Source organism: Girardinichthys multiradiatus, chromosome 2 (genome assembly GCF_021462225.1).
Source record: "Girardinichthys multiradiatus isolate DD_20200921_A chromosome 2, DD_fGirMul_XY1, whole genome shotgun sequence".
Taxonomy (NCBI): Eukaryota; Metazoa; Chordata; class Actinopteri; order Cyprinodontiformes; family Goodeidae; genus Girardinichthys; species Girardinichthys multiradiatus.
In genome coordinates this window covers 12,512,526-12,535,741 of record NC_061795.1, presented here as the reverse complement: position 1 = coordinate 12,535,741, position 23,216 = coordinate 12,512,526, and the positions used below count along the sequence as shown (strand labels likewise).

At 43.4% G+C, this 23,216-nt stretch overlaps 1 protein-coding gene across 1 annotated transcript; it reads left to right on the top strand.

Moving 5' to 3' along the window:
• The first annotated feature begins 246 nt into the window (after positions 1-246).
• Positions 247-22,679, top strand: ciao2a (cytosolic iron-sulfur assembly component 2A). The gene is made up of 5 exons (XM_047380939.1): positions 247-666; positions 4,848-5,012; positions 20,544-20,593; positions 20,948-20,993; positions 21,736-22,679. Exons 1-5 carry the CDS (start codon positions 549-551, stop codon positions 21,834-21,836), a joined length of 480 nt encoding a protein of 159 aa, XP_047236895.1. The 5' UTR covers positions 247-548; the 3' UTR covers positions 21,837-22,679.
• Positions 22,680-23,216: the final 537 nt, after the last annotated feature.

Here is a 23,216-nt window from a genome sequence, read left to right as displayed (position 1 = left end):
TTACGGCCAGTCTGGCACCTTCTGGCATCCTTGCGGAATCCCCTGCCACCCTGCGCCAGGCTGTGGCAGTTCCGGTGGCATCTCGGAACTGCCAGTTCTGCCTGCCACTGCCACAAATTAAGCTTGCTGTTTCTCCCGAGGCGTCTGACCGCCAGCAGGGTGCGGTAGCCCCCGGACAATCTATCTAGCGCCGGTTACGAGCCTGAAACAAGCACGCGCTTTTTTGCCGCTTGGGAGGTAAGGAGATGCAGGGAGCAGTATTTGATGGGAAAACGCGAGTTGACGTATGTCAGTACGTACGCCTTCGCCTTACGGGGGTAAATTTGGGGATAAGATGGACGAGCGTAGGTTTCCTTTGTTATTGACGTATTTTGAACATACTTCAAGAAAAGTTGCCATTCTGACCCATACTCCTCACCAGTTGGTGGCGGCAACGCTCCACATAGATTTTGGTAACCGCAACTATACAAAAGAAGAAGAGCTGTGTTTCACTATCATAGTCGCTCGTCTCTTGAGAGCTTTTCACATGTTATGGGGCTTTCGAAACAATGGAAATAGTGTTCAGCCTTGTGTCATCAGCTGTCACAAAGGTTTTCCAGTTGTCCGAACTCAGCAGGAATGGTATGAGCACCAAGACGATGGAGGAGAAAGCGTTAGACGTGTACGGTAAGTCAATGTGTGGTGTTATAGATTAACTGGAGGCCGACATTATCTTGTGTGCAGACGCAGATGCTCCTATAGGCTTGGGATTCCAGGACCCTTTACCGAATCAGGAAATAAACAATGCGTGTTCGACTTAGAACTACAAATCATGGCAAAATACAGTCTGATTCTGTAACACATCTTTAAAGATCTTAAGAAACACTCACTAGAAAGAATTTCATTGCTGTAGTATTGCATCTACACCTACACTTTGGAAATAAATGTGTTAGGCATATTTGTGAACCAGCTGAAATCAATGCCACCAGTTAATCTATCACACTGGAATCGAAATGTTCAGGTGTAACTCAGTGACTAGCATATATTACAATCAGTGGTCGCTACGGTTCTATCGCTTCCTACCGGCTAATAGACAATTTCTGTGTTTTTAAAACCTTAGATTTCAAAACACTTTGCAACTGCAGTCAGCCTTTTTCTGCTCTATGTTAACGCTTCCACCCTATTGGGAAGGGAAACCAAACTAAGCCACTGATTTAAACTTGTTAAAACTTTAAATTTTAAGGATCTCATATACAAACATCTCAAAGTTAAGTGAACAACAGTTTCCACAAACATACGGGATGCATAGAAAAGGTTCACACATAGGAAACGGGAATGGGAAGATAGGAGATTTATGTAATTTTGAACAACTGGAAAGGCTGGTCTGATTATTTTGGAAACTGCTGATCTGCTGAGATTTTTATTCTCAAACATGTCTCAGGTTTACAGGAAATGATCTGAAAAAGAAAAAAAATGTTTTGTTGACAGAGGAGAAAAAGCAGTCTTATCTGATATAATAGATGGCCAGAATTTGCTTTTGTAACTACTTTTTACCACCAAGGTATACAGAATACCATCTCTACATCCATAACACATCAAACCTTGAAGCAGATGAGCAACAGCAGCAGAAGACCACAGCAGATTTCAATCCTCCTGTCAGCTAAGAACAGGAAACAGATGCAACAATTCACACAGGTTCAACAAAACTGGACAATAACAGATTGGAAAACAGTTGCCGTATCCGATAGGTTCCAGTTTTGGCTGTAACATTCAGATGGTAGGGTCAAAATTTGGTGTAAAGAACATGAAAGCATGGTTCCATTAATCGGGGTTGGTGTAATGGATTGGGTCATATTTTCTTGATACACTATTGGCCCCTTAACAGCGGACATTGTTTAGATGCCAAAATCTACCTGATATAGATGCTGAATTTGCCCATCCCTTTATGACCGCAGTGTACAAGTCTTCTTATGGCTTCATTCAGCAGGATAATGCACTATTTCAAAAAATTCAAATAATCTCTTGAACATTTAAATGTGACAATAACAAAGAACAGCAGATATTTTTAAGGTACAAATAATCAATTCAATTTAGGTTATTTATATAGCACCAATTCACAACACATGTCGTCTCGATGCTCTTCACAACAGTCAGGTTCATACATTCCAATTAATCCTAATCATTGAACAGTGCAGTCAGATTCAGTTATTTATTCAAATTGGATAAAAAGTTTTTCTATCTAAGGAAACCCAGCAGATTGCATCCAGTCAGTGACTTGCAGCATTCCCTCCTCCCAGATGAGCTTGTAGAGACAGTGGACAGTCACTGGCGTTTACTTTGCAGCAATCCCTCATACTGAGCATGCATGTAGCGACAGTGGAGAGGAAAAACTCCCTTTTAACAGGAAGAAACCTCCAGCAGAACCAGGCTCAGTGTGAGTGGCCATCTGTCACGACCGACTGGGGGTTTGAGAGAACAGAGCAGAGACACACAAAGAATACAGAAGCACTGATCCAGAAGTACTTTCTATGGGAAGGAAAAGTAAATGTTAATGGATGTAGCTCCTTTAGTCGTTTCACCTAGAAAGAAAGAACAGATAAACTCTGAGCCAGTTTTCAAGGTTAGAGTCTGAAAGAGAGCACATATAATTAGTTACAGTAAAGCTCAGTCAATTGCCATGTCTAGGAGAGAGAAAGGGTTAAACACTTAAAGACAGGGCCATGTGGATCATCTGTAGAAGGTGAGCATTAATTAAGTTGTTGCCTGCAGAAGCTCGGACGATGCCCCTCTCCAGAAAGGTGTCACAGGTAGACACAGAGTCAGGCCAGGTGTAGCTTCTAGGAAGAGAAAAGAGAGAGAACATAAAGTTAAAAACTGAAATAACAGCAAATAATGCAAAATTGGAGAGTAGTGTGAGAATGTAGCGAAGAGGGTGAAAGTGGTTATTATGTCCTCCAGCAGCCTAAGCCTATAGCCGCATAACTACAGAGAAGGCTTAGGATAACCTACGCCACACAACTATAAGCTTTATCAAAAAGGAAAGTTTTAAGCCTAGTCTTAAAAGTAGACAGGGTGTCTGCCTCACGAACTAAAACTAGGAGCTGGTTCTACAGGAGAGGAGCCTGATAACTAAAGGATCTGCCTCCCATTCTACTTCTAGAGACTCTATGAACCACCAGTAAACCTGCAGTCTGAGAACGAAGTGCTCTGTTAGGAACGTATAGAACAATCAGATCTCTGATGTATGATGGAGCTAGATCATTAAGGGCTTTATATGTGCGGAGGAGAATTTTAAATTCTATTCTAGATTTAACAGGGAGCCAATGAAGGGAAGCTAAAGTAGGGGGAATATGATCTCTCTTTTTAATTTTCATCAGAACTCTTGCTGCAGCATTTTGAATCAGCTGAAGGCTTTTAACTGCATTTTGTGGACATCCTGATAGTAACGAATTAGAATAGTCCAGCCTTGAAGTAACAAATGCATGGACTAGTTTTTCAGCGTCACTCCTGGATAGGATATTTCTAATCTTGGCAATGTTCCGGAGATGAAGGAAGGAAATCCGAGAAACCTGTTTAATATGGGATTGAATGACATGTCCTGGTAAAAAATAACACCAAGGTTCTTTACTTTATTATTGGAGGTCAATTTAATGCCATCCAGGTTAAGTGATTGACTAAGCAGTTTTTTTTTTTAAATACTCCTGTCCAAAGACGGCAACTTCTGTCTTGTCTGAATTTAGAAGAAGAAAATTTAAAGCCATCCAAGTATTTATGTCTTCAAGACATGCTTGTAGTCTATCTAACTGGTTGGGTTCATCAGGATTCATGGATAAGTAAAGCTGAGTATCATCAGCATAACAGTGAAAATCTATCCTATGCTGCCTGATAATTTTACCTATTGGAAGCATATATATAGTAAAGAGAATTGGCCCAAGTACTGAACCCTGTGGTACTCCACAATTAACCCTGGAGATTGAAGATGATTTATGATTTACATGAACAAACTGGAATCTGTCAGACAGATAAGATTTAAACCAGCCTATCGCTGTTCCCCTGATCCCTACAGAATATTCCAGCCTTTCTAAGAGAATGTTGTGATCGACTGTATCAAATGCAGCACTGAGATCTAAGAGGACAAGTACAGACACAAGTCCATTATCTGAGGCCATACGAATATCATTAGTGACTTTCAGAAAAGCTGTTTCAGTGCTATGATGAGCTCTGAAGCCTCACTGAAACTCTTCAAACAGGTCATTGCTGTGTAAATGCTCACACATTTGATTAGTAACTATTTTCTCAAGAATTTTAGGTAAGAATGAAAGATTGGATATAGGTCTGTAATTTTTCAAGTCATCTCGATCAAGCGAAGGATTCTTAAGCAAAGGTTTAATTACAGCTACCTTAAAAGCCTGTGGTATATATCCATTTACTAAGGATAGATTAATCATATCTAAAATGGGGCTGGTAATCAGAGGGAGCACTTCCTTAAATAATTTGGTTGGGATTGGGTCTAACATACAAGTTGAAGGTTTAGATGAAGCTAATATTTCTGATAACTCAGGAAGCTTCACAGGATCAAAACAGTCCAAACACAAATCAGGTTCTGCAGTTACTTCCAATGTTGTCTCACTTGCTGAGGATGAAGTAGTCATCTTTGGGAGTATGTCAAAGATTTTCTTTTTAATAGAATAAATTTTATTTAAGAAGAATCCCATAAAGTCATGACTGCTGAGAGCTAAGGGAATGGATGGCTCAAAATATCAATATCAAAATATTCACAGCACTGAATTTCTTGTTTGTTTTAAAGTCATGTTAGATGTTAATAAGAGATTTCAAGCTTGTAAGGTAACCTTCCTGCCATCCATCAGACGTGATTCGATCGATCCGAGACCCAGAGAAGCCAAACACCCTGGAGGAGCTGGAGGTGGTGACAGAAAAATGTGTGGAGCTTCAGGAGTTCAGTGAGGATGAGTACCTCATTATAATCAAGTTCTCTCCGACCGTCCCTCACTGCTCCCTGGCTACTCTTATCGGTGAGTTAGTCTGCTGATAACATATAGTCTCCCCTAAACCCACCCGAAACAGTTGATGGATAACTCTGGTCACATTTTATATTTAAAAAGACTGAACGAATAATGAGCGTGTTGTGGCCATGGACAGTCGCTTGCTTTGTGTAGTTAACTTCTATTTATTTATTTATTTGATTGGGACAGTGCACATTAATGAACAATCATATACCAACTGGAGATGTGTGTGTATGCATGTATATATATGTATGTGTGTGTGTGTGTATATATATATATATATTTGGCCCTCCATGTGCTCGCCAGAGGTAGCCTGACTGCCATTAGGTACCGAGATGAGATCCTTAGACCCCTTGTGAGACCATATCCTGGTGCGGTTGGCCCTGGGCTCCTCCTAATGCAGGACAACGCTAGACCTCATGTTGCTGTAGTGTGTCAGCAGTTCCTGCAAGATGAGGACATTGAAGCTATGAACTGGCCTGCCCGTTCCCCAGACCTGAATCCGATTGAGCACATCTGGTACATCATGTCTCGCTCCATCCACCTACGTCACATTGCACCACAGACTGTCCAGGAGTTGGCGGATGCTTTAGTCCAGGTCTGGGAGAAGATCCCTCAGGAGACCATCTGCCGTCTCATCAGGAGCATGCCCAGGTGTTGTAGGGAGGTCATACAGGCACTTGGAGGCCACACACATTACTGAGCCTCATTTTGACTTGTTTTAAGGACATTACATCAAAGTTGGATCAGCCTGTAGGGTTTTTCCACTTTAATTTTGCGTGTGACTCCAAACCCAGGCCTCCATTGGTTAATAAATCTGATTGCATGCACGGGGAGAACATGCAAACTCCATGCAGAAAGAGCCCCAGCCGGGAATCAAATATGATATGATAATATATATGTATGTGTATATATGAGAGATAGTCTTTACAGCGTGTTCTGGGCTGTCCCCTTGGCCTCCTCCCGGTGGGACGTACCTGGAACACTTCCAGAGGAAGGCGTCCTGGAGGCATCCGGTAAAGATGCTCGAGCCACCTCAACTGGCTCCTCTCGATGTGGAGGAGCAGCGGCTCTACTCCGAGCCCCTCCCAGATGGCTGAGCTCCTCACCCTATCTCTAATTGAGTGCCCACCCACCCTATGGAGGAGGCTCATTTCAGCCGCTTGTATCCAGGATCTCGTTCTTTCGGTCATGACCCAAAGTTCATGGCCATAGGTGAGGGTAGGAACTTAGACCAACCGGTAAATCGAGAGCTTCACTTTTTGGCTCAGCTCTCTCTTCACAACGACGGACCAGCATAGTGCCCCTTTACTGCGGCAGCCACAACGATCCGTCTGTCAATCTCCCGCTCCATTCTTCCCTCACTCGTGAACAACACCCGGAGATACTTAAACTCCTCCACTTGAGGCAGGAACTGACCTGAAGAGGACAAGCCACCCTTTTCCGGTCTAGAAGCATGGCCTCAGGATTGGAGAAGCTGATCTTCATCCCAGCCGCTTCACACTCGGCTGCAAACCGCCGCAGTGCATGCTGTACGTCATGGCCAGAGGGGGCGAGCAGGACCACATCATTTGCAAAAAGAAGAGACGAAATCCACTGGCTCCCAAACCAGACTCCTTCTAGCCCTTGGCTGTGCCTAGAAATTCTGTCTATAAAAGTTATGAACAGAACCGGTGACAAAGGGCAGCCCTGCCGGAGTCCAACATGCACCGGGAACAGGTCCGACTTAGTGCCGGCAATGCGGACCAAACTTCTGCTCCGCTTGTACAGGGACCGGATGGCCCCTAATAAAGGACCCCTTTTGCCTTCAGAACTGCCATAATCCTTCGTGGCATAGATTCAACAAGGTACTGGAAACATTCCTCAGAGAGTTTGGTCCATTTTGACATGATAGCATCACACAGATGCTGCAGATCTGTCGGCTACACATCCATGATGCGAATCTCCCGTTCCACCACATCCCAAAAGGTGCTCTATTGGATTGAGATCTGGTGACTGTGGAGGCCATTTGAGTACAGTGAACTCATTGTCATGTTCAAAACACCAGTCTGGGATGATTTGTGCTTTATAACATGGTGCGTTATCCTGCTGGAAGTAACCATCAGAAGATTGGTACACTGTGGTCATAAAGGAATGGACATGGTCAGCAACAATACTCAGGTAGGCTGTAGCGTTGACACGATGCTCAATTGGTACTAAGTGTCCCAAAGTGTGCTAAGAAAACATCCCCCACACCATTACACCACCACCACCAGCCTGAACCATTGATACAAGGCAGGATGGATCCATGCTTTCATGTTGTTGACGCCAAATTCTGACCCTTCCATCCGAATGTCACAGCAGTAATTGAAACTCATCAGACCAGACAATGTTTTTCCAATCTTCTATTGTCCAATTTGGTGAGCCTGTGAATTGTAGCCTCAGTTTCCTGTTCTTAGCTGACAGGAGTGGTACCCGTTGTGATCTTCTGCTGCTGTAGCGCATCCGCCTCAAGGTTCGATGTGTTGTCCATTCAGAGATGCTCTTCTGCATGTCTTGGTTGTAACGAGTGGTTATTTGACTTACTGTTGCCTTTCTATCAGCTCGAACCACTCTGGAGATATATATATATATATATATATATATATCACACACAGGGGTTGGACAATGAAACTGAAACACCTGGTTTTAGACCACAATGATTTATTAGTATGGTGTAGGGCCTCCTTTTGTGGCCAATACAGCATCAATTTGTCTTGGGAATGATATATACAAGTCCTGCACAGTGGTCAGTAGGATTTTAAGCCATTCTTCTTGCAGGATAGTGGCCAGGTCACTACGTGATACTGGTGGAGGAAAACGTTTCCTGACTCGCTCCTCCAAAACACCCCAAAGTGGCTCAATAATATTTAGATCTAGTGACTGTGCAGGCCATGGGAGATGTTCAACTTCACTTTCATGTTCATCAAACCAATCTTTCACCAGTCTTGCTGTGTGTATTGGTGCATTGTCATCCTGATACACGGCACCACCTTCAGGATACAATGTTTGAACCATTGGATGCACATGGTCCTCAAGAATGGTTTGGTAGTCCTTGGCAGTGACACGTGCCCATCTAGCACAAGTATAGGGCCAAGGGAATGCCATGATATGGCATCCCAAATCATCACTGATCCACCCCCATGCTTCACTCTGGGCATGCAACAGTCTGTGTGGTACACTTCTATGGGGCTTCTCCACACCATAACTCTCCCGGATGTGAGGAAAACAGTAAAGGTGGACTCATCAGAGAACAATACATGTTTCACATTGTCCACAGCCCAAGATTTGCGCTCCTTACACCATTGAAACCGACGTTTGGCATTGACATGAGTGACCAAAGGTTTGGCTATAGCAGCCCGGCCGTGTATATTGACCCTGTGGAGCTCCCGACGGACAGTTCTGGTGGAAACAGAAGAGGTGAGGTGCACATTTAATTCTGCCGTGATTTGGGCAGCCGTGGTTTTATGTTTTTTGGATACAATCCGGGTTAGCACCCGAACATCCCTTTCAGACAGCTTCCTCTTGCGTCCACAGTTAATCCTGTTGGATGTGGTTCGTCCTTCTTGGTGGTATGCTGACATTACCCTGGATACCGGGGCTCTTGATACATCACAAAGACTTGCTGTCTTGGTCACAGATGCGCCAGCAAGACGTGCACCAACAATTTGTCCTCTTTTGAACTCTGGTATGTCACCCAGAATGTTGTGTGCATTTCAATATTTTGAGCAAAACTGTGCTCTTACCCTGCTAATTGAACCTTCACACTCTGCTCTTACTGGTGCAATGTGTAATCAATGAAGACTGGCTACCAGGCTGGTCCAATTTAGCCATGAAACCTCCCACACTAAAATGACAGGTGTTTCAGTTTCATTGTCCAACCCCTGTATATATATAAACTTTCCGCCAACTCCTGGACAGTCTGTGCTGCAACGTGACGTTGGTGGATGGAGCGAGACATGATGTCCCAGATGTGCTCAATCGGATTCAGGTCTGGGGTCTAGGCGGGCCAGTCCATAGCTTCAATGTCTTCATCTTGCAGGAACTGCTGACACACTCCAGCCACATGAGGTCTAGCATTTTCCTGCATTAGGAGGAACCCAGGGCCACCCGCACCAGCATATGGTCTCACAGGGGTTCTGAGGATCTCATCTTGGTACCTAATGGCAGTCAGGCTACCTCTGGCGGGTACATGAAGGGCCATGTGGTACTCCAAAGAAATGCCACTTCACACCATCACTGACCCACTGCCAAACCGGTCATGCTGAAGGATGTTGCAGGCAGCAGATCGCTCTCCACGGTGTCCTGCTTTCATCTGTGAAGAGCGCAGGGCGCCAGTGGCGAATTTGCCAATCCTGGTGTTCTCTGGCAAATGCCAAGTGTCCTGCACGGTGTTGGGCTGTGAGCACAACCCCCATTTGTGGACGTCGGGCCCTCATACCATCCTCATGTAGTCGGTTTCTAACCATTTGTGCAGACACATGCACATTTGTGGCCGGCTGGAGGTCATTTTGCAGGGCTCCTCCTGTTCCTCCTTGCACAAAGGTGGAGGTAGCGGTCCTGCTGCTGGGTTGTTGCCCTCCTACGCCGTCCTCCACGTCTCCTGGTGTACTGGCCTGTCTCCTGGTAGCGCCTCCAGGCTCTGGACGCTACGCTGACAGACACAGCAAACCTTCTCGTCACAGCTCGCATTGATGTGCCTTCCTGGATGAGCTGCGCTACCTGAGCCACTTGTGTGGGTTGTAGAGTCCGTCTCATGCTACCACGATTGTGAAAGCACCACCAACATTCAAAAGTGACCAAAACATCAGCCAGAAAGCATAGGTACTGAGAAGTGGTCTTTGGTCCTCACCTGCAGAACCACTCCTTTATTGAGTGTGTCTTGCTAATCGCCAAAGATTTCCCCCTGTTGTCTATTCCATTTGCACAACAGGTGTGAAATTGGTTGTCAATCAGTGTTGCTTCCTAAGTGGACAGTTTGATTTCACAGAAGTTTGATTTACTTGGAGTTATATTGTGTTGTTTAAGTGTTCCCTTTATTTTTTTGAGCAGTGTGTATATATATATATATATATATATATATATATATATATATATATATATATATATATATATATATACACACACAGTACACACCAAAAGTTTGGAGACACCTCATTCAAGAGTTTTCTTTATTTTCATGACTATGAATATTGTAGCTTCACACTGAAGGCATCAAAACTATGAATTAACACACTTGGAATTATATACTGAACAAAAAAGCGTGAAACAACTGAAAATATATCTCATTCTAGGTTCTTCAAAGTAGTCACTTTTTGCTTTGATTACTGCTCCGCACACTCTTGGCATTCTGTTGATGAGCTTGTAATGATGCGGTGCGAGGTTGGTGAGGGCCAGTAACCTGTTATCCACTTCCTTAATCCAAAGAATTTGTTACAACTCACCGAGGAGGTTCCACACGGTCTCTTTATTAAAGCTTTGCATACATGACAGAGAACTCATGCGTTAGCACTGCACCACGACTTATCCAGCTCTCTCTAAAAACATCGAAGAAAAACTAAGAGCAGAAGAAGAGAAAGAAAAAGAGAAGGTTAGGAGGCGGCCCCTTGTGGTTCTATACAACCGTCTCTAGGAAGTAAGTACTGACTGCTACATATGCCCCCTTGTAGATAAAGGCTGTCCTCAGCCGTACACGACCATAGACACCTCCACAGAACTTACCAAAGCTACACATTAAAACTGCAGGTACATAAGGGAAAAGGTACCGGATCACACCAGGATACATATAGGTGGACAACCAGAATATGTAGCCAGTTTACTATTCAAAATACAAATATAAAAACAGTGTGGAACTGCTTTTGTATTGTTTTTTTTTTTTTTTTTCAAGAACTCAAACCTAGCAATGAACACACGAAGAACATTCAACAAAAATTTCCACAAAAAGAAATGGAGATGGTTCTAAAATTACTGCCAACCTAACCCATCAGAGAAAACTTGCCATTAATCTCAAAACTGACACATAGCATAATGCATGTAAAATCACTTAAACATCATACAAAAACTTATACTCTAAGATCTGCCCAACCAGTCGTGATCCTAGGGTGACGTCAGGCTCTCAGATTGTACCGTCCAGCACAACCTGAAGCACAATCAGGTTCAGCCACAGCAGAGTGGGTGTCAGCTACATTGGCAGGGGTCTGTGAGTGGCTAACGTCATTCGGCATGTCACAAAATGAATCAACTGAATGGAGGTCAGGAATAACATCATTCTGAGGCTTACTGTTGTCAAGGTCACTTTCCATGTGATCTGTTTGTGCAGCTGCACCAGCTTTTCTGTAACCGGCAGAGTCCCAAGTGTTTAAAGGCTGCATGTTCACAACATGGAAAAACTCCAGCATCCTTTCCATTTCCAACATCAATCAGTCTGTAGTTCACGTCGCTGAATTTCTGACTGACACAGAAAGGGCCTCTGAACAGTGGGGCCAGTTTAGCTGTAAAATTAGCCAGTGCATCCGACCTTGGGTGAGACTTAACTCGAACAAGATCACCGATCTCAAAGGCAGAATGACAGTGTCTCAGGTCATAGTAGTGTTTCTGTCTTTTGTGGCTGAGGTCCAATCCAGCTCTGGCGTGGTGATGAGCATCCCTGAGGGTGGCTTTCAGAGTCTCTGGATAGGGCAAGCTCGGGTCATCCATGCCATACCATACCATACCAACTTTATTTATAAAGCACTTTATACACCGAAAGGACCAAAGTGCTGTACACAATCATAAAAACAATGCAAAATGGAAAGAGATTGAATATAAAATACATATTAATGTACAGACACAATAAATCAAGTAAAAACATTTTACCAAACGCCAAAGAGAAAAGATGGGTCTTAAGGAGTGACTTAAAAACAGTGAGTGAAGAGGCCTGTCTTATGCCCAAAGGAAGATCATTCCAAAGCTTGGGAGCTGCCACAGAAAAAGCACGGTCCCCTGTGATCTTGCATTTTGTTTTTGGCACCTTCAGGAACAACTGATCCGCTGACCTGAGGGAACGTGACGTGTGTAAGAATGTAACAGCTCAGACAGATAGGGAGGGGTAAGGCCATTAAGAGCTTTAAAAACAAAAGTATTTTAAAATGAATCCTAAAATGTACTGGCAGCCAATGTAAGGAAGCTGCCATCACAGCTTGGTTGTGTGATGAGGTCAAGAGGTGTGTCCAGCTCACGTCCATACAACATCATGGATGGGCTGAGACTTGTACTATCATGTGGGGCTGTGCGAAGTGCAAAACAGATTTGTGGTAGAAACCTGTCCCATGTTGTGTTTGTCACCCACATAAGCACGGTTAGCAGTTTTTAGTGTCCTATTTACACGTTCCGTTGCATTCATTTGCAGATGATAGGCTGTAGTTAGCCTGTGAGTTGAGCCTAACGCTGACACAACATGCTCAAATAACTCACTAACAAAGGGGGACCCTCTGTCTGAAATGAGATACGTGGGACTACCATGCCTGGCAAATATTTCGCTTAAAAACTTGCCAGCTGCAACCTGAGCTGTGGCCTTCTTTAACTGCGCACACCTCAATCCACTTAGAAAAATAGTCAATAAAGACCAGCAAATAAGCATTTCCTGACTGAGTGCAGGGCAAGGGACCCACAAAATCCACTCCGGTGTACTCCCACGGTTTTTGAGGCGCAATAAGGACCATGAGACAAGCTTGCTTTTGTTGGCTTGGTTTTGTGAGCTGACAGACTGAGCAAGATGCAACATAACGTTTAACGTCACCTGACATGCCAGGCCAAAAAAACCTATGTCGTAGTCTCATCAGTGTTTTATAAACACCAAGATGGCCAGCAGTGGGATGGTCATGATAGTAGTTCAACAGTGTTCTACGAAGAGATATTGGGGTGAAAAGTTTGAGTCCTTTCAACGGGTGCAAACTGCACGTAGCCTTTGGGTCTTTGTAGTACAGCAAACTGTCATAGACAGCATATTGGTCTTGGTCTTTTTTGTTCATTTGAACTTGTGAGTCTGATTCCATGCCTCTGAGGGGCTGGCCTGTCACAGGGTTGTCCGTTTGTAGCTGTCTCAAATGTGACCGATCTGACAGTAACACTGGGGGTAAGGAATGGAGGTCCAAACGGCCTATAACTGCATGTTCTGGCAGAATATCAATGGGTGTGTCACTCACATTTGGTAAAGGATTCCTGGACAGAGCATCAGGAACAGCGTTATGCATTCCTGGTTTGTGGACTATTGAAAAGTCAAAGTCTTGTAGTCTCAGAGACCACCTAGCCAGCCGGCCAGAGGGGTTCGGACGGGACATAAGCCATCTAAGGCCTTCAACATATGGTCTTAAGTGTTTTAAGGCCCAAATGACAGCCAAACATTCCTTCTCAGGGGTTGAGTACGGTTTTTCAGCCTTGTGTAGAGAACAACTTGCATATGAGACCACAATCTCTCGGTTCTCCTCATCTTTTTGCATCAAAGCGGCACCCAATCCAAGGTCACATGCATCAACATGAACATAGAAGAGTCGTCCAACGTCTGGAAATCTGAGAACAGGCGCTGATGTGATCCGTTCTTTCAAAACATTTATGGCTTGCTGACACTTGTCATCCCAGTGAAAGGCTGTGTCTTTTTGCATAAGTTTGTGAAGTGGGTTGGCATGCCTTGAATAGTCATGAACAAACCGCCGATAATAGCCAGTGAGTCCAAGAAACTGTCTGACCTGTTTCACTGTGGATGGCGACTGAAAATCAACGACAGCTTTAATATTATCTGGGTCAGGCTTTATCCCAGCAGGTGTGATGCGATAGTCCAGAAACGTGAACTCACTCAGACAAAACCGACACTTTTTCAGTTTCATAGTGAGGCCAGCCACTTCTAACCTGCTCAGGACCTCCTCCAAATCTTCCAAATGCTGTTCAAATGTAGGAGAGGCCACCACAATGTCATCAAGGTACACAGCACAAGTCTTATAAATCAGACCGGCCAGTACAGAGTTCATGAGCCTCTGAAATGTTGCTGGTGCATTACATAAGCCAAATGGCAGCACACGGAACTGGAAAAGTCCACAGTGAGACACAAAAGCTGTCTTTTGTCGGGATTCTTCTGAAACAGAGACTTGCCAATATCCTCGAGCCAGATCTAAAGTAGAGATATACTTTCCTCTTGCCAAAAAGTTGAGGGATTCGTCAATTCGTGGTAGTGGATAGGAGTCTTTTTGTGTCACTTGGTTCAGACCTCTATAGTCCACACAGAACCTTGGATCAGAACCAGGTCTGTTTACAATCACCACTGGAGCAGCCCACGGACTAGTGGATGGTTCAATTATGTTGTCTTCCAGCATTTGTTGAACTTGTTCCTCAATCAAGCGCTTTTTAGTTGGTGATGTACGATAGGGAGGTAGGTTTATGGGTTTCGCAGTCCCGGTGTCAATGACATGTTCCGCCATTGTGGTGTGTCCAAGACGACCATCAAAAATAGAGCTGTGTTGGGAAAGGAAATCATACAGAGTTGATCGCTGTGTTTCTTTAAGGCCAGCCTCAGCCACCTTTGACTCTATGGTGTCTGACAAAATGTCCAGAGACATAACAGTCTGTTCAACTGGAAACTGTTCCAGAGTGTGGTCCTCATACTCATCCATTACAGGACTGGCACTGTCATCAATAAAAACTGACCTTGTCGGAATATGGATAGTTACAGAGGCGCTCATCATAAAATCCATCCCTAAGATGAAAGGAGAAGACTTCATGGTAAAATAGCTGCTAGGAAACCACTGCTGAGGAGAGGCAGCAAGCAGAAGAAACTTGTTTGGGCTAAAGAACACAAGGAATGGACATTAGACCAGTGGAAATCTGTGCTCTGGTCTGATGAGTCCAAGTTTGAGATCTTTAGTTCCAACCACCGTGCCTTTATGCGGCGCAGAAGAGGTGAACGGATGGACTCTACATGCCAGGTTTTGGATGATTGCGAAACGCTTATTCATAAAGCCAATAGTCAGCCAAGTCACACCATCAGGAAGGCAAGGAGCATTGTCAGCTAGATTCACTGGAAGCCCCTGCCACTGATGTGTTTTTTGTGGACAAACTCCATTTACTTTAATGAGATCAGCACGTATAGCCGAAAGCGATGGGCCTGTGTCCAGGGTTGCCTCGATGCAGGTTCCATTAAAGTTCAGCTTAGTTTTAAATGGAGTGTTCCAGGGAGCTATAGAGTCATTGTCCTCCACATGTCCAAGAATGTGGAACTCATTTGTAGAAAGGTGAGGCTCAGTTAATGTCTGGAGGGAGGATTGCCTCGACGAAACGTCCTCCCCCCCCTTGAAGTTTTCCGACGGCCTTGGGGGTGCAGAGTCTGCTCTCGGGCTGAAGTCTCGATTTCCTATCCCAGTTTCAGGTTTGTCCATAGAGGTAGCAGGATGGAGTTCATTATGAGACTGAGCTGACACATGTCTATTAATGCGATCTTGGTTACAGCTGGGACAAGTTTTATATGTATATCCAGGGCGTGAGCATTTATAACATTGTGGCTCAACTCTCTGTTGCTTCCAGTGCATCTTTGAAAGGTCCTGGTGACTATCAGCTCCCAGCACTGCATGTAATTCAAGGGCCCTTAGCAGCAACTCAGTCACAGAAGACACGGGCGAGCCATACAGCGCCACTCTGTATTTTTCAAGTGAATGTTTACATATTATTTGAATACGCTCCTCTTCAGGTGGTGGGCTCCTTAACTTGTTGAACTCACACAGCATATGAGCTACGAATGTCGGGAGGGGTTCATCAGCTGTCTGGACGCAGTCGAGTATGCCTCTAAGGATTCTTTCTTGGTTGTCAGTGGGCAGAAAAACTGTCCTGAAATGTTGGCAGAAGTGTGTCCATGAACTGATTAAAGGCATTAAACCACTTACTTGGGTCTTTTTGTAGAAAATGGGGCAACTCATTCAGAATCTGTGTATCAGTCAAATTCAGAGTGGTCATGTATGTTGACACAGCCTGCAACCACTCTTCTGCATGCACTTCACCATCTCCAGCAAATACTGAGGGCTCCAATTTAGCATGATGTAGTGCAGCAGCAATTACCCTAGTGGTGTTAGTCAATTCAGTTGAATGAGCCTGTAGGAAAGAGCTATGTTGGGCCTCTTGAGTTCCAGGAGAAAGGTACGCGGTAGTTGATCGTTTCCCCCCAATCTCCAATGGGGGCACATACGGTGTCGAGGTGGCCACTGGAGACTGGTGTGTAGGGGGGTCACCCGGCCCACAGGAGTTTATTCTGTCCAGATGATCCATCATTTTCCGCTGCAGAGTCAAAGTGTTCTGAAGGACATCTTTTAGTTGTTTGACATCGTCTTTTAATTCCTTCACCTCCTGTCGGAGGGCTGAATCTCTGTGATGCTGTGCCACAGATTGAAGTGTGTCAATGTCCATGATAGTGTTAAAAATAGGAATATCAGGTTTTAACGCCATCTTATCGTTCCAACTCTTTTGGAAGGATCCAAAAATGGTATAGATCCACAGTAAAAAATTGTGCAAGCAGAAAAACTTATTTTGGGAAACACCAGTGCTGTTCAAAAATAATGCTGTATAAAAGATAGCTTATAGGAGTTTAAATGTCCAAATACGGAATGTTAAGCGCTTGTAAACAGCAAAGAAACGGCTTGATGATCCTTTTTTTTTTTCTCTCTGCCGTGCAAAAAGACAAAGATCCACAAAATAGTCCGCAGCACTGAGTGTCTATTGAAAAACAATGTCAAAAACTCACCAGGTCCTCCAGGAACAACAAATATATTGCGACCTTGTCATTCGAGTATATCTCCTCCTCAGCAGATTATCATATGTACAGCACACGGGAACAATAATATTCGACAGGGACAGCTCACTGTGGAGTCCAATAAAAATGCAGGCAAGGGTAGTTCACGTGAACTACCCTTGCCTGCACTACCCTTCCGACACTGCTCATGAAGGGATCTCCGTAGAAACTGTATATCCCTCGGTGCATCAACATCCACAAAAATTGGAAGAAAGTTACTTTTTAAGGCCGGAAAAAAACGGTAGTCCAGAGGGAAGGTCCAAAAATATGTTCGGGCACCAATTGTAATGATGTGGTGCGAGGTTGGAGAGGGCCAGTAACCTGTTATCCACTTCATTAATCCAAAGAATTTGGCACAACTCACCGAGGAGGTTCCACACGGTCTCTTTATTAAAGCTTCTCATACATGACAGAGAACTCATGCGTTAGCAATGCACCACGACTTATCCAGCTCTCTCTAAAAACATTGAAGAAAAACTAAGAGAAGAAGAAGAGAAAGAAAAAGAGAAGGGGAGGAGGCGCCCCCTTGTGGTTCTATACAACCGTCTCTAGGAAGTAAATACTGACTGTTACAAGCTTCAAGACGTAGTCAACTGAAATGGTTTTCCAACAGTCTTGAAGGAGTTCCCAGAGATGCTTAGCACTTTTTGGCCCTTTTACTTTCACTCTGCAGTCCAGCTCACCCCAAACCATCTCGATTGGGTTCATGTCCGGTGACTGTGGAGGCCAGGTCATCTGGCGCAGCACCCCATCACTCTCCTTCTTGGTCAAATAGCCCTTACACAGCCTGGAGGTGTGTTTGGGGTCATTGTCCTGTTGAAAAATAAATGATGGTCCAACTAAACGCAAACCGGATTGAATAGCATGCCGCTGCAAGATGCTGTGGTAGCCATGCTGGTTCAGTATGCCTTCAATTTTGAATAAATCCCCAACAGTGTCACCAGCAAAGCACCTCCACACCATCACACCTCCTCCTCCATTCTTCACGGTGGGAACCAGGGATGTAGAGTCCATCCGTTCACCTCTTCTGCTCCGCACAAAGGCACGGTGGTTGGAACCAAAGATCTCAAACTTGGACTCATCAGACCAAAGCACAGATTTCCACTGGTCTAATGTCCATTCCTTGTGTTCTTTAGCCCAAACAAGTCTCTTCTGCTTGTTGCCAGTCCTCAGCAGTGGTTTCCTAGCAGCTATTTTACCATGAAGGCCTGATTCACACAGTCTCCTCTTAACAGTTGTTCTAGAGATGTGTCTGGTTGCAAAACTCTGTGTGGCATTGACCTGTTCTCTAATCTGAGTTGCTGTTAACCTGCGATTTCTGAGGCTGGTGACTCGGATGAACTTATCACCGCAGCAGAGGTGACTCTTGGTCTTCCTTTCCTGGGGCGGTCCTCATGTAAGCCAGTTTCTTTGTAGTGCTTGATGGTTTTTGCGACTGCACTTGGGGACACTTTCAAATTTTCCCAATTGTTCGCACTGACTGACCTTCTTAAAGTAATGATGGGTACTCGTTTTTCTTTACTTAGCTACTTTTTCTTGCCAAAATACAAATTCTAACAGTCTATTCAGTAGGACTATCAGCTGTGTACTGTATACACCTCCTGCACAACACAACTGATGGTCCCAATCCCATTTATAAGGCTTGAAATCCCACTTATTAAACCTGACAGGGCACACCTGTGAAGTGAAAACCATTTCAGGTGACTACTTCTTGAAGCTCATCAACAGAATGCCAAGAGTGTGCGGAGCAGTAATCAAAGCAAATGGTGGCTACTTTGAAGAACCTAGAATATAAGACATATTTTCAGTTGTTTCACACTTTTTTGTTCAGTATATAATTCCACATGTGTTAATTCATAGTTTTGATGCCTTCAGTGTGAAGCTACAATATTCATAGTCATGAAAATATAGACAACTCTTTGAATGAGAAGGTGTGTCCAAACTGTTGGTTTGTACTGTATGAATATAATGAATATATATATATACGTGTATGTATATATTTCTGTGTATGTATCCATGTATATATATGTGTGTGTGTGTGTATATACAGGTCCTTCTCAAAATATTAGCATATTGTGATAAAGTTCATTATTTTCCATAATGTCATGATGAAAACTTAACATTCATATATTTTAGATTCATTGCACACTAACTGAAATATTTCAGGTCTTTCATTGTCTTAATACGGATGATTTTGGCATACAGCTCATGAAAACCCAAAATTCCTATCTCACAAAATTAGCATATCATTAAAAGGGTCTCTAAACGAGCTATGAACCTAATCATCTGAATCAACGTGTTAACTCTAAACACCTGCAAAAGATTCCTGAGGCCTTTAAAACTCCCAGCCTGGTTCATCACTCAAAACCCAAATCATGGGTAAGACTGCCGACCTGACTGCTGTCCAGAAGGCCACTATTGACACCCTCAAGCAAGAGGGTAAGACACAGAAAGAAATTTCTGAACGAATAGGCTGTTCCCAGAGTGCTGTATCAAGGCACCTCAGTGGGAAGTCTGTGGGAAGGAAAAAGTGTGGCAGAAAACGCTGCACAAGAGGTGCCTTGATACAGCACTCTGGGAACAGCCTAGAGGTGACCGGACCCTGAGGAAGATTGTGGAGAAGGGCCGATTCCAGACCTTGGGGGACCTGCGGAAGCAGTGGACTGAGTCTGGAGTAGAAACATCCAGAGCCACCGTGCACAGGCGTGTGCAGGAAATGGGCTACATGTGCCGCATTCCCCAGGTCAAGCCACTTTTGACCAAGAAACAGCGGCAGAAGCGCCTGACCTGGGCTACAGAGAAGCAGCACTGGACTGTTGCTCAGTGGTCCAAAGTACTTTTTTCGGATGAAAGCAAATTCTGCATGTCATTCGGAAATCAAGGTGCCAGAGTCTGGAGGAAGACTGGGGAGAAGGAAATGCCAAAATGCCAGAAGTCCAGTGTCAAGTACCCACAGTCAGTGATGGTCTGGGGTGCCGTGTCAGCTGCTGGTGTTGGTCCACTGTGTTTTATCAAGGGCAGGGTCAATGCAGCTAGCTATCAGGATATTTTGGAGCATGTCATGCTTCCATCTGCTGAAAAGCTTTAAGCAGATGAAGATTTCATTTTTCAGCACGACCTGGCACCTGCTCACAGTGCCAAAACCACTGGTAAATGGTTTACTGACCATGATATCACTGTGCTCAATTGGCCTGCCAACTCTCCTGACCTGAACCCCATAGAGAATCTGTGGGATATTGTGAAGAGAACGTTGAGAGACTCAAGACCCAACACTCTGGATGAACTAAAGGCCGCTATTGAAGCATCCTGGGCCTCCATAAGACCTCAGCAGTGCCACAGGCTTATTGCCCCCATGCCACGCCACATTGAAGCAGTCATTTCTGCCAAAGGATTCCCGACCAAGTATTGAGTGCATAATTGTACATGATTATTTGAAGGTTGACGTTTTTTGTATTAAAAACACTTTTCTTTTATTGGTCGGATGAAATATGCTAATTTTGTGAGATAGGAATTTTGGGTTTTCATGAGCTGTATGCCACAATCATCCGTATTAAGACAATAAAAGACCTGAAATATTTCAGTTAGTGTGCAATGAATCTAAAATATATGAATGTTAAATTTTCATCATGACATTATGGAAAATAATTAACTTTATCACAATATGCTAATATTTTGAGAAGGACCTGTATGTTTCTGATAAAGATGTGTTATGTCTACAGGCCTGTGCTTGCAAGTGAAGCTCCAGCGGTGTTTGCCTTTTAAGCACAAGGTGAGTGTGTGAAGGTTCGTGAGCCATTTAGGCATCACAACAGCCCTGGCCCAATAGACAGATTTCATATGTTTCTCTTGTCTTTTGAGCAGCATTTGTGATGTTATAGTACATTTTTAAAACATTAAGACACTTTGTTGTATGCAAAGAAATATGTCTATTTTTATTCCTGTATCCCTTAGGTTGGATTTCCTTTGTTTTGCTGTTTGTATTTTTAAACCACCTTCCAAGTGTTTACTTCAACCTAGCATTTTAAATCGTCTTTGGTCTTGATGGAATTTTTCAAGAGAAGAGCTGAAGAAAAAACAGAGAAACCTGCAATTTTTTGATCATTTGTTTTTCTTTTCTCTTTAGTTGGAAATTTATATTTTAGAAGGAACCCATTCTACTGAAGAAGACAGTAAGTCTTATTTTTTCATAAAACCACAAGATAGTAACTTTAAATATGTTATGAGTATTTAAGGTGAAGTATGTTCCACCCTAATCAAAGTCCAGAGAAATACGTTTTAATTAAGAATTCCTCAAAGAAGAGTGGGCTAAAATTTCTCCACAACCGTATGGAAGACTATTTGTAGGTTGTTGCAGCCAAGGGGGACACAACTAGTTGGGTTTAGGAGGCAATTACATTTTCACATAGAACCAGGGTGATTTGGATAGGATTTTTTTCCCTTAATAGATTAAATTCATCTATCCATTGTCTTTACATGCTTGTCTGTACAAAGTCATTGGGGTGCTGGTTCCTATCTCCAACGGTCATTGAGTGAGAGGCGGGGTACACCCTGGACAGTCTGTCATAGGGCAAAACAGAGAGACACAGGACAAACAATTATGCACGCACACATAAGGGCAATTTATTGAACCCAAATAACCTAACGGTCATGTTTTTGGACTGTGGGAGGAAGCTGGAGTACCCAGTGAGAGCAAACAAACAAATTGTCTGCAGAAAGACCCCTGGTCAGTATTCAAACCCAAGACCTTCTTGCTACAAGGCAAGAGTGCTACCAACTGCACCGCCCTGCACCCTATGATTAAATCATCTTTGTATTTACTATTAAAATACTATTTACAACAGATGGTTGTTGCTTCTCCTATTGTTGCTGTTGCTCATTAAAACAGTGTGACCTTTCTGTATATGTCTCCAGTTAACAAACAGATTAATGATAAGGAGCGAATAGCAGCTGCCATGGAAAACCCCAACCTCAGAGAGATTGTCGAGCAATGTGTTGCTGAAACAGACGACTAAAAGAGGAAGCCCCACCTGCTTAAAGCAAATATTTTAATCTGCTGTCTTTGTGTTTGTAATGTTCCAATGCCTGAAATTGTTAGTAGCATAATTCCCTTTCATCTGTTTGAAAGTAGATGGACAATACCTCTAGGCAGACGTTTCTATTGTGTTTTTGGGAGGAGGGAGCACACACAAGGTTTGATTTTGAGCTGTGGCCTTAACCGGGCATGATGGAAAGTAGATATAAAATTACTGCTGTGTTAACTTTCTAATCATGTAGACAGCCTGGTGGTAAAATGACAGTAGTTATTTGTTTCCCTTTTAGTTCTGCTAAGAACCACATACGAAACTGCATTAGCTGTCAGCTAGAGAACATGCTTCCTGTACTACTTCCATCTGCCTCCCTCTTCCCTGTTTTCCATCTATCATTCCTCTAGTTTGTGATTCTGAGAAAGATGTGCTACTGTTTGTCCTTTGTTATGTTGAAACAGAATTAGCTTGGAAATGTTTTTCTTGTTCAAGCTGTTTTTGTAAATGTGTTTATTTTTGTGTTGACCAAGTTGATTTTAATCAAGTTCATGTTTTATTAAAAACAGTGACTTTAAATAAAATTGAAAATGGCTCACTATGTATTTACATCAGAACTAAATGTTGAAACTCTTGCGGTGGGAGAAAAATAGTAGATGTATTTTTCAAAGCTGGTTCGTCAAAATATTCTCCTTATTTTGACTGTCTGGATATAACAGCACTTAAGTCACTAAATGGTATAAGTGTCTGGTCCCAATCAATGAAACAGTTTTTCCTCTGATTTGCTGTTGAGCCCTGTAAGAGTGTTTTGTCTGAATAAAATTCTAAAAGGTATGTCTTTATGGTCTCTTGAGTTCTTTAATGGCAGTTGCATAGAATTCCAACAGTTCTGAAGCCCCAGATGTGAAAAACGTTTAGTAAATTTCAGCAGAATTTACTGGGAAAATACTAGGTTTTTCCTATTCTAATCCGACTCCTTTTCTTACACTTGGATCTTATTGTTCTGAACCACTTACTACCTTACAGCCTAAAGTGGTGACAAAAGATAGGGTGAACTTCAGCCATGCTTGTGCACCTGGTGGTTTTGCAGCCAGTGTTCATTTTACAGTGTTCATTTCACAAAAGTCTGTTGCTGGGTTGAGTGATCTAAGCCTGGGCAGAGCATGGAGTTCCTGCCTATCAAACTTCAAGCCCCTGCAACAAAGCAAGTCAAACCACCACAATGGGCCATGTTTGACAAGATAAGACTGTTTTGGTATAAAAACAGATATACAGCTTTGTTTCCCATTAAATCTAATATGTTTTACAGTGTTGGTTTCAAAGCCCCAGCTGTGAAAATGCACAAGTTTGTCAAACAGTGAATTTGAGCAG

Bases quoted from the DNA above. Each gene is read 5' to 3' on its own strand.
- ciao2a (XM_047380939.1), top strand. From the start codon at position 549: ATGGAAATAGTGTTCAGCCTTGTGTCATCAGCTGTCACAAAGGTTTTC. The intron at 20,594-20,947 runs GTGAGTGTGTGA...TTTTCTCTTTAG, and splicing joins GTTTGCCTTTTAAGCACAAG to TTGGAAATTTATATTTTAGA. The intron at 20,994-21,735 runs GTAAGTCTTATT...ATATGTCTCCAG, and splicing joins CCATTCTACTGAAGAAGACA to TTAACAAACAGATTAATGAT.